The sequence below is a fragment of the Podarcis cretensis genome, assembly GCF_951804945.1.
Source record: "Podarcis cretensis genome assembly, chromosome: 2".
In the NCBI taxonomy this organism is placed as follows: domain Eukaryota; kingdom Metazoa; phylum Chordata; class Lepidosauria; order Squamata; family Lacertidae; genus Podarcis; species Podarcis cretensis.
Genome location: NC_137171.1, coordinates 103,185,350 through 103,197,904, shown reverse-complemented (window position 1 = coordinate 103,197,904; position 12,555 = coordinate 103,185,350). Strand labels below are relative to the sequence as shown.

Genomic DNA, 12,555 nt, shown 5'->3' with positions numbered 1-12,555 from the left:
TGGAAGGAGTCAGCAATTTTTGTCTAATCCTTTGTAGGTTATCACCAGTGCTTTTTCCATTCCACTGCAGTTCAGCTTCTTCTACAACCTATGTTGTTCATCTTGCTATTTGCTATGGCCAGAGCCAACAGAATTAATTATGTAATAAATTTCAATGCATTGCAATGGAAGGGAAACATAAAAAAACAATGCAGAAAACAATATAATTATTTACACAACGTCTGTAGACTAAAACACAAACAAAATGGCAGTGAATGCCACTGGTATTTGCTTGCATGATTTGCGTTCCTGACCCCCAATGAGCTTTTAAATTGCATCAATTTTGTTTCCCATTTCCATTTCTGATGGTATTCTCCAATATTCCTAGTTGCAATCGTATGTACATTGTTCCTGAGCTAAAATTAACCCCTTGAAAGGGATTTTCAGCCTCTTCCTGCAAGTAAACCCAAATGAGCTTAATGCGACTTCCATCCTAGTACATATGCATAAGATAACAGCTTTTGGTTTCACCACCGTTGACTCAGCAAGCAACAAATGCCCACATCTCTCTTGGTCTTTCTCTCTGAAATGTTCTTCCCTGCACAGCCTTGTCAATCTAAGAAGTGAACAGAACAATAAGCCCCTCCTACATCTTTACAATCAGGGCAGAGCTAATGAGATATGGCACAGCTGCCAGAGAGACTCGGCAGGCATCAATCAGCACCACCACAAGAGACCCAATTGACACCTGTTGTCAACAGAGTGAACCAGCCTTTTCCACTGTCACAGCACAGTTCTTTTCCTCTCTACATCCTGTTCTTCCAACTGTTTATCTTCTGTCTTTCATGGAAAAGTGAATTCCACCCGTTCATTTCCTTATAATTAATCTGATTTTCTGCCCATGCCTCAGTGTTCACTAGGAGATTGTGGAGTTGATGCAAAAACTCCATCTGGAAGAATTATATTAGTCACAGGCAATTCCTTTCCCCACCACAGATAATGAGGATGTCCTCCTTGGCTCCAATCCTTGTTGAGCAGATTATAAAAATAGATGATGTAGCAAGGAACATCACCCAGGGATAGACAATAGAACTCTGGGTACGGATGAACTGTTGGACTTGTGCATTTCTATCTTGGTACTAATAAGGTCTACCCATTGCCCTAAGCATGGTCATCTGTGAGTGTGCCAGTGCTGTAGATGAGCTGGGCGGACTGCTCACAGGCAACAGGACTGAGATACTGTGGTTGGGTGGCAATGGGCCAAATGTCAGGTGTTGTTGCACATGCCAGCAGGAGATCAGAAGTTGAGCAGTTCTAAATGAGCTTGAAGATAAGTTGGAGGGTCACAGAGCATCACAGAGAAGAAATGGCAGGTCTTTGGAAAATAACACCGCCAGTAGCAGATAGTATCCACGGGTGGGTTCTCTGCAGAGGCTGGAAGAGCACAAGTCTCATTTGGTGCGGAGCACAGCACACATTCAGTAAGAAAGTAAGAAGGGAACTGCTGGATCAGGTCAGCAGCCCACCGTCTCCAGAAGTCCTATTCTTTCAGTGGCCAGGCCAGGCATTTTGGAAGCACAAAGGCAGGACCTGAGCGCAACAGCACTCTGTCCACATGTAATTCCCAGCAACTGGTATTCAGAGACATACTGCCTCCAACTCTGGAGGTAGGACATCGCCACTATCCTGTATAGATTTGTCTAATCCTCTTGGAAAGCATCCATCACCAACTCTTGTGGGACCAGATTCCATAGTTTAACTATGCGATATGTCTGGCCCGAATCTCCCAACATTCAGCATCATTAGATGACACTGGGTTGCAGTATTATGAGAGAGAAATTTGATATCCCACTTTATCACTACCCTAAGGAGTCTCAAAGCGGCTAACATTCTCCTTTCCCTTCCTCCCCCACAACAAACACTCTGTGAGGTGAGTGGGCCTGAGAGACTTCAGAGAAGTGTGACTAGCCCAAAGTCACCCAGCAGCTGCATGTGGAGGAGTGGAAACGCGAACCTGGTTCACCAGATTACAACACTACCGTTCTTAACCACTACACCATACTGGCTCTCAGCCCCAAGTCCCATCCAGTCCAGCATTCTATTCTCACAGTGGCCAAGCAGATGCCTATGGGAAACATGTAAACAGGACGTGAGCACAACAGCATTCTCCCCCCACTTGTGATTTTCAGGAACTGCTAAAGAATTGAATTGAATTGAACTGATTTTAAAATGAATTGATTTTAGAATGTAGTGTTAATTTTATTGTTGTTAGCTGCTCTGATGCCGGCTTCGGCCGGAGAGGGCGGGATATAAATAAAATATGATGATGATGATGATGATGATGATGATGATTCCCCAGTTCTGACTAGTCACTTTCTTTGCATCATGCATAATTCTATACACTTCGTTCACATGGATGGTCGACTGGCCATATATGGAAGGTCACAGGCTAGGCACCTCTGCTGTATTGTATCCTCCCCCCATTCATCTTTCTTCTAAGCTAAAAAGCCTCAGTCATTGTAACCTGTCCTCATAGGCAGCTGCTCCAGCCACCTGATCATTTCCAGCTCTACAGTATCCTTCTTTAACTGCTTTTCAATTCTGGTCACACTGCAAATTTGCATGCGCACGTCTACCATCGGGAAACGCACAGCCCCTTGATAGACTTGGACAGTCTCCATCCACAAAGTCATGCAAGGTTCACCTTCCATACTTGGAATTAGATAATTAGATACTTGGGATTAGAATTTCTTTTTCCATTTTATGCGTGTCAATATGAGCATCTAGGTGAGCTTGGAACTGCAAGAATGCAGCAACGTCTGTCTGTTCTCATGGATATTGATCTGACAGATGACATTCTCTGCTTCCATTCATAATCCTGGCTGCCTGCCTAGGCAGACTCAGAGCATCTCCAAAATCAGATATAAATGAGCACCCATGCTTTCTGCTTTGACATCATTCAGGTGCCATGGAAAGCCTGCAACAATTTTTAAGCTCACCTGAAATAAACTGTGAGAGTGGCAATGCAAGAGAGAATAGGATTAGAAGAGACCAGAAGCCCAGAGTCTATTTCTGGCTCTCACCTTGCATCAAACTGTGACCTCTGGTGATTCAATTCACTGCTGCATAATATGCCTTGCTTCGAGCATAACAAAACTTTGCCTCAACTGTAAATGCAATGCACAGTGCCTAGATAAAAGCCACTTGCTAAGTGGAAGTTAATGTAAATAATGATGCTGCAACATTTCACTACAAGGCACAGAAGAAAAGCAATATGAGAGGGGGGAGAAGGGAGGAACTGTTCCTTGAATCTCTTGTAGATATATCTGAGGAAAGATCTGCTTTTGTAATCAATCACTTGGCACCAAAGTCCTGGATGTGCTAATGCTAAATGCACATAAGGGCTTTGCTGAAATGCTTTGGGAAGCAATCGAAACAGCAACACCGTGAATGCTCGTTTGCTAAGCCCAGAGCCTGAACTTTGTAATTCACCTAGCTTTTTGTCAATATGGATGCTGAAAGACATGCTCATCACCTTAGTGCAAAACCTCACACTCAGCCATACTCCAAAGCTTATATAACTGCAAAATCATTTTGAAGAAGGAAAATGAAAACCCAAAGTATGCTTATCTAAGCATGAGTGATTGACTGATTAGTTGCAATCACAGCATTATACCAGGAGTTGTGTAGAAAATTATGGCATTCCAACAGAGAAAAGTATATAGCTTTCTAACACCAGCATGGATAAATTGTGCAAGCGAAAGTCAAAATAAGACGAGCGTTCTTCCAGAAAGCATATTATGTATTGCATCAAACCGCTAGTAAAAGGCTTCACTGTTTCCTCTATTTTTTGAGTGTAAGGTAACTTCATCACAGAATCTTTGTGCTGATTATATTAAGCAGCTTTTTTTTGTTGTTGGTTGGTGTTGCAAATTTAAGAGCATATGCCACTGGTCTGCTTTTTATTTTAACCCCTGGTATGGAAGCCAGCAGCCTCTTAGTGCCAATACATTGTCTCAGCACCCATTGGGGGCATAGCTCTCAACCTTCCCCTTTTTTGCAGGAAATTCCCTTATTCCAGCACTGTTTCCCGCTGCTTCCTGCTGCTATCCCAGATTGTTAGATATCCCGTAGATTGTCCCCGGGACAGGTGAGGCTGCTGATCCCTTATTTTCAAATCTGAAAGTTGACAGCTATGATTGGGGGTCTCCTAATAGAAATTTTACCAAGTTCCTGTGGCTGGTTTCAAAGCGACTCAGAATACTCTTCTCCCCACATTGCACTTCTGTATTGACACGTTTGGTTCTGATTGTACTGTTTCTCTTTTCTAGCTAATCAAGGTTCCTTTGTCATTCTCATCCCCCCCCCACAAGTCCACCTTCCACAAATAATCTCCTGAGCCACCAAAGTGCTGTCCTTACTTCACTTGCTACTACTAGCTAACCAAAACCTTACTGATCCTTCCTTAACCAACCAGGTTCTCACAAAGAATCTTTGCACATTTCAGGGTGGTAGCTGCATGCATTTCTTTACTTATTAAATAGTGCACATTGTTTTTTATGGGTATTATTGGGCTGAGGTGTGGGGAGAACTGATTGTGGTTGCTCCCTGGTGAGGGGTGGAGTGTGTGAACCCCCCTGCTTTCAGTGTGAACTTAATTTGGGAAGATAGCAGCAGATGTGAGAGGAGTAGTAGTAGGAGTAATAATAATAATAATAATAATAATAATAATAATAATAATAATAATTGCAATTTATAAATACACACTTGCATATCTGGTTGGTGGTTTTTGGTTGTCTCTGCTGTATTTCTGCATTTTGATCTGCTGGTAGTTTCAGTTTATATTGATATTTAAGAGGCTCTTATCTAATCATTCTGTGCAACATATTATTATTATTATTAGTAGTAGTAGTAGCAGCAGGAGTAGTAGTAGTAGCATTACTGTTATTATTATTATTTCTGTTCAGTTCCTTAGCTATTTCATGACTCTGTACTTATCACATATAAATCATACCCAGAGCCTGGCTGGAAAACAGCTCTGAACTCTACCTCTGGGTCCTTAGATTCTTTCTTTTCTTTCCTTTTAAAAAAATATTTTCATCAGTAGCTTCAGGAAGCAGTGCAGGAAATGAACTGAAGGAGATGAAAATAAACCTACTGAGAGATCTAATGAGGGGTGTGGGAGGGGGGAGGGAAAGGTCTAGGCCAAGCATTGGTCACAGCAAATTGTAATCACAGTGTCCAGCTTTTCTTGGATATTATCATTTTAATCTCCACATATACCGATTCACAAACACAAAAACCCTCATGAAATAGCTAAACCCTTCCCGATAAGGCTAAAGCTTGGAGCTCTGTTTTATTTTCTTCCAAAGAGATGGCTTATATAAGATGCTCTCCCCCTAGAGAATCTCTGTTAATTATCATCCTTATCATACACATATTAAAAATAGCAAAGTAATCCTTGTGTTAAGTGTTTGCGTTCTCACTGAAATACGTACTTCTAACAAATCCCTAATTAATTGTAGGTTTGCTGGTTTAATGAGCAATAAAAGAACATAAATAAAGCCAGGCACTGCATCACCCAAGCATTAAAACCAGCTGCGGAGATTTTACACTCGGCGCATGGGTGAACTCAGCCCACAGGGAGAGTCTTGCCAGGCAGTTACCTAATGAGCTTCCCCCAGTCCTTTCTGACAATAAGAGACCCACAGAGCAAATGTTGTTTCGTAAAAGGGATTTTAAAGTGTGGCCTTTACAGAAGACAGGAAGCAAAGATTTGAAAGAGAGCTGAACAGAGGAATGGCATCAATGGAACAGTGTTTTCTGCTGGTATAATGATAAGACTCCATCTTAGAGACCAATTGTCATACAGTTTTTGATGTAATCTCTATCCCCCACCTATCCCCAATTGGGGGTTTCCTCTCCAACTCTTTGGAATTGTACTTCTACATACATATCAACTTGATAATGGCCGTGTTTGCATGTCATGCTAAGCCAAACAATGTCTTAGAGCAAACATGTGGCTCATGGGAAGGAGATCATAGCTGTTTTGCTCCTCTCCAGCCCCTTTAGCTCAGCCAAGATTTCCCACAATAGTTAATTCAAGTTGTGCATATTCCCACTGGAGGCTGCCTTCACACTAACCAGCACTGCCGTGTTGCTGGCTTCAAATATGATGCTTGGAATACTTCCTAGCAGTGGTTCACCAAGCAGACCTGGCTGCTTTCAGTGTTTCACACATAATACTAAATCATAGTTTGCCTGGCCTAACTATAGTTTGTTTGAATGTGTGAACCTAGCCCAGCAGATTCACTATAGTTTGTTTTCTGTCAACAAATGTCAGAGGTCCAGTCCCCAGCTTGATCACACAGTAAGCGTAGTTAATTAAAAAGGATGATTTCTTACTTTATTGTTTTTATTCATTTGTAGTGTTTTCTGTTTTGTATGTTATGTAACTCATGTATATTTGTTTATGTGAAAATTAATAAAGACTTTCTAAAAAAAGAAGGAGGATGATTTATTGTTAAAACAAACGGAGCTCCGGATGGCTCTAACACAGCCTCCGACATCATCAATCAAGATGACCCTTCTGAAGACTCCTTCCGGATTCTACAGCAGATAGAGAACTACCAGTGCCTTGCGACGCTTGCTTTGTTTCCAGTCCAACAGCCCTCCCCTTAGCCGACTTTAAGAAGGGATTGGATCAGCTCCCCCCTCTTTCCTTTCTGACACACTACTTCCTTCTCCGTTTGCTCCTGTTTGAAACTCCCGAGAGCTTTGGCTGGGTTGCAGCCTGCTCGTAGCAGTTCCCTTAACGCCTGGCATTCCAAGGAGCGGGGGAGTTGGCACTTGCCAATGCTCATCCTGCTTGGCAGTTAACCCTCTCTGTTCCTGGCTGCTTTCTTCAGCTGGTTGCAAACCTTCACTGGAATCTGGCTGCAAACCTTCCCTGGGAGTTGGATCATTCATGACAACAAACTGCTATATGAAGCCATATGGCCAGATGGGCGGGGTATTAATAATAATAATAATAATAATAATAATAATAATAATAATAATTGGCTCCTGTGTTCAGCTGAATGCACTTAGAGGCCATCTTCAGACCCTTCTGCTCAATGCAGGAAGCCTGAGAGTAGAGATGGATGGACCAGTTTGTATGGGTACATTGTGGCAGGTGCATACTCTGCACCTCTTCCCCTGGCTTGTGTTCAGGCTTAATGTCTGAGCATGACTAAGAATGGATACATACTTCAGAACATCACCCCCCACTCCATGAAGCATAGTTCATGTTTCATAATACTACATTCATATATACAGTCCTACCTTGGTTTTCGAACAGCTTAGTTTTCGAACATTTTGGCTCCTGAACGCTGCAAACCCGGAAGTGACTGTTCAGGTTTATGAACTATTTTTGGAAGCCGATCGTCAGATGGGGCTTCCGCAGCTTTCGATTGGTTGCAGGAGCTTCCTGCAGCCAATCAGAAGCCGCGCTTTGGTTTCCGAATGTTTTGGAAGTCGAACGGACTTCTGGAACGGATTCCGTTCGACTTCCAAGGTACGACTGTACACACACACCAGTTATGATTCACTGGGCGAGGGATTTTGGATATAATACACAACTTACATCATGGAAGAAGCTATGGAACTGGGATTTGTAGTTCGCAGCATGTTATTCGTTGAAAGAAAATTATATGAAAAGGTTGTATTGTTGGTATTTAACTCCTAGCAAATTAGCTAAAATGTACAAAACAAGGTTAAATGCATGCTTGAAATGTAAGGAAAAAGAAGGCACATTTTATCATATGTGGTGGACACGTAAGGTAGTAAAAGAATTTTGGGAAATGATATACAATGAACTGAAAAAAATGTATAAAATAACCTTTTCTTAACCACCCCCCCCCAGCTTTTCTTTTAGGGATTCTAGGTGCTGAAATTCCAATGGATCAGAAAAGACTATTTATGTATGCAAACACTGCTGCTTGGATGTTAATGGCCCAGAAATGGAAAGAACACAGAGTCCCTACCAGAGAAGAATGGCCGATTAAGTTGATGGACTATGCCGAACTGGCAAAAATGACCGGAAGAATCAGGAACCAGGAAGATCAAAATTTTTATAAGGAATGGGGAAAATACACAATTTACCTTAAAAACCATTGTAAACAATTAAAATCATTAGTAGGATTGGAATAACACTTGTAGTTCAATGTTGAATTTTTGGGTATAATGGAGATTTAAAAGATTTGGGTTAATAGAAAAGATGCAGGAGGAAAAGGTTAATATAAGGACCCCCAAAGGGGAGGAGAGAAGTCCAGGAGATTCTTTGGAATTCTCTTTTTATGTTGGTTGTTGGATAATTGACTGTAAATTTCTAAAACCCGAAAAAACTATATATATTTTTTACAACACACACACACACACACAACTTTAACATAGTGGTCCTTCAAAAGCTGTCTGATATTAAGTATCTATTCCTGGATCGTCTCATACGTCCAGCAGTGGCTTACCATACAGTCTCAGGCAGAGGTCTTTTACATCACCTACTAACTGGATATGCCAAGGGTTGGATCTGACGCTTTCTGCATGCATGAATGTAGGCATATCCTGTACCACTGAACTGTATCACTGAGCTGGAGTGGGACTATTGTCCTTTGTTCTTTTTCTCTTTGCTGTCTGATGCTATAGAGAGAGGGAGCCATGCTGGAGTGCTCCCTGTGTGTTTATATGTAAATAAAGTAGATTAGCCAAAATGCTGAGTTGCTGAGGTCTGTCACGCAAGGTGCGCAAACTCTGCGGACCCCTAAGTGTGCTGGTTGGCATCGGTCGCTGTGATGTTTGGGCTTATGAAGCTCCCGAATGATCAACCAGGAGGGAGGGAACATGCCAGTCAGTCATGTGTCTCTGCCAGGGTCCTACTCGAGTGTAGGCTGAACTCCTGATAGAGGGTGGATGGCCATCTGTCACAGATGCTTTAGCTGAGATTCCTACATTGAAGGATGGGACTAGATGACCCTCGGCCCCCTCCCCTTCTACAGTTCCATGATTCTTAAATGGTATGCCCATCTGGAAGCGACACAGTAATTGTGACCAACTGGCACTGAGCAGGAGAGGGACTATGGTGGCTAGTATTAATGAGATCTTCAAGGACATGTAGACCTCCCCATGCTGCTGTAACCTAGTTATCACATTGCTCCTCTATCCTTATCCACAGAGACTTGGGATCCTTTTGCTCCCGGCGCCAATATTTCACAGTTTTGCTCTGACTATGTGATCTGTCTCCAGTTGTCACATGATAATGCAAGCAGCTAGCACAGCCAGAGGTGTGGGTGATTTTTTTTAAAAAAAGATGTAGGGCAGGAGATAGAATGGTGTGCAAGCCCAGCTCTCAGGCAGGAGACTGCAGCTGTGATGGAGTAAACCCAGAATTAGCAATCCCTTTGAAGTTATCCTTCTGCCTCTTCATTTCCCTAATTCTCTCCTTTATTCTCTCCTTGGCTGGGCAGCAGGGTTATTAATCAGAACAGCAATGCCCACTGTGTTCTTTTGAACTGTGGAATATTTCTCTCTTTTTTGACTTTGAGGAGGAGAGAGATGAAAAAAAGTGAGGAAATTAATCTATTCATGAAACAAATATAATCCTCGTCTCCTGGGAATGAATATGTAAATCTGAAAAGGAAAGTACCAAATGACTGAATTTGCTCTAAAAAAAGAGATGCCCTGCTGTGCATTTGGAGGACAAAAAGAAGAAGAAGGGAAATCTGTAAGCATGCTCATATAAAAAGGAACAGTCAATGAATATTAGGCTAAAAAAGTGATATATCAGAATCATATCATTCTCCTTTAGTTCTTCAGACTTGTCTCCTGAGGTGCTGGGGGACTACAAAACCCATTATCCCCAGACAGCTTAGCTAATGGTCAGGGATGATGGAGCCGTAGTTCAACAACATCTGGGGACAGAGGCTGCAGAGTAATGCCTTAGTATATAAATCATGACATTGCATGAACTTGATGGAAGGGAACAAGGAGGTTCAATGGCTAACCTATCAGGTTCTCTTCACTCTTCCTGCCCTCCTCCCCGAAAAAATCCATAAAATAGCCATTCTCAACCTTGTGCCCTCCATATGTTTTAGACCAACTCCTATCATCCCCAGCCAACATGGTCAATATTCAAAGGGTGGTAGGAATTGCAGTCCAATAATTTTTGAAAGGCACTAGGTTGGGGAAGGTTGCTATTGAAATGCAGCCTGTCAGTGGTTCCCAAACTTATTTTGTCCACTTGAAAACTGCTGAAGATCTTGACAAATCACCTAATGTTTTTCCACCTGTTGCAGCAATTTTAATGCACCATGTTAGATGCTATATGATTTCTAAACCTATTATTATTATTATTATTATTATTATTATTATTATTATTACTACAAACACACTGCAGACCACTGCAAGCTGACAGCCTGCAACTTGGGGACTCCTAGTCTATGTGGCACAAATTTTGCTCACATATACCTTTTACACTTGCCTCAACTCTCATGGTCGCTTCAGCTTTATTTATTTTGTTACATTCTCCAAGCTCAAGATGGCTGCTCCCCGTTTTATTTTCACAACAACCTGGGAGGCAAGTTGGGCTCAGAGATAGTGACTGGCCCAGTGAGCTTCATAGCTGAAGGGAGATTTGAATCCAGGTCCTGGTCCAACGCTCTAACTACCCACATCATGCCGGCTCTCATCTAATTCTTTCACTTATGCAAGCCTCCTCAGTTCTATTTTAATTTAAATACTTTCCATGTGGAAAAATACTGTGGCTACTCCCTTCCAGAGATTAAGAGACTATAGAGAAGAAGGGCCGATGAAGGGTTCTGCACGTCACTAAAAAAAGATAATATTTGCCCACACACTGCCCCTTCCATCACCATTTAGTCCTGGAATATTCACAGTTGAGTTTTGGCACCAAATGCCAGTGGGAGATGCCTGCACCCACCGCAATAGCTCCATCAACAGCCCACTGGAAAAATGCTACCACAAAAACACACCCGTAGAGATCAGCCGGAAAGTGGGTATTTGCAGAACAAGAGATTCCAACAAGAAAGGATACTAATAAAAAGGCTTAATGCAAATTTCACTGAAATAGGGGCAGGGGCGCAGGAAGAGACTCTCAATGCCACAATTCATTTTCAACAAAACTGTCAACATGCAGGGAGGTAGGAGGAAGATCAGCCGTCCTTTTGCTTCCTTCTTATATTGACATTTCTGTGTTCTTTGCAACGTAGGCTCCCCATGGCAAGCTCCTCTTGGTTCATCACAAAGCTGCTTCACTCTCCTTTTCTAAGTCCGCCATGAAGAGCTGCATGCTGGGTGACTGATGATCAAATTCCACCCCAGCTTCACCTTTCTGGCTCCTCCTTTCCCATTTGACTGTCCTCTGCCTGATCACCACTACTCATTGTCAGACCCTGGTGCCTGGCCCTGTGTCTGGCTTGCTGCGCAACAGAGGCTGTCAAAGCCCTCTGGCCAGAGGCTGTCACCTCTGTACGCACTGCTGATGTTATACAAAATTAGTTCTGCAAACAGCGATTCCTGAAAGCCCTTCCTCTAACAGCACCATCCTCTTGATGTACAGCACATCCCATCTCTTAGGCAGCTAGACAAGAGTGAACAGATAGCGTACAAGCCAGCTGCGGAGTCAGAGTTTAGTAGCAATGCTGATGAGATGGCATGTAAGTTGTCACACTCAATATCCTCCCACAAGAATACATGCAAAATAAAGCCTGTGGGAAGCACCCATGAATCATCACCGTTGAAAGCCTTCCTTGTTATTCTCCTGAAAATTAAACCAATGTACAGGCCAATGCCATAGTAAGAGTAGAAATCCACATGGGTACACTCATATACAAACAGCTGGTATTCTCCTGGAAAACAGGGCGTCTTACCTGGCATGCATTGTACAGAAGCTGGTGTTCAAATTTCTTGATACCCAAGATGTTCTGGAACATCTCATACAGTTGTTCCTTGCTGAGAATCAGCTCCGAAGCAGCACTCGCAGTCATCCTGGCTTGTGCTTTGCGAGGATCCTCTTCACCACGATAGATCGCATCAAATTTTGCCATCCAGGAACTCAGAACAGTCTCCTTGCTGAGGCCATCGATCTCGGGGAGACTTCGGACCCTCTTTTCAATATGTTTCTTGAAGACTTCCCGAGAGTCGTTGGCCGAGAAACCACCACTCTGAACCATTCTGGCAACACGGTCACTTTTCAGAAACACCTGCAAGTAAAACAATAGAATAAAATGAAATCTCGATTCCCCTCCTGGCTGTTTCAGAGCATGCTGGCTGTGAAATGACTGGAAGCAAATCACATTAGGAAATACTGTCTAGTGGCTTATGCACTGGACAGTACGCACTAGACAGTAGTCAAGGAATATAGCATTCCACCCTGTGTTTAAAGCTAGACCCAATGAACTGGAATAGTAAGCCATGACTTTTTTTCAGGTGGGCACCATTGCCATTATGAAAGAACAAGGGAGAACAAGGGAGGTGTTCACTGTGAGTTCCGGCACCTCTTTTCCCTAGAAAAATAGCACTGAG

The 12,555-nt window shown here is 42.7% G+C and overlaps 1 protein-coding gene across 13 annotated transcripts in view; it reads right to left on the bottom strand.

Moving 5' to 3' along the window:
- Positions 1-12,555, bottom strand: part of CADPS (calcium dependent secretion activator) — a 334,379-nt gene that overhangs the window by 244,521 nt on the left and 77,303 nt on the right. For all 13 annotated transcript variants that reach the window (XM_079958109.1, XM_079958115.1, XM_079958104.1 and 10 more), the window contains exon 3: positions 11,901-12,233. In XM_079958109.1, coding sequence (XP_079814235.1) covers positions 11,901-12,233 — 333 coding nt within the window. The remainder of the gene's footprint in view (positions 1-11,900; positions 12,234-12,555) is intronic.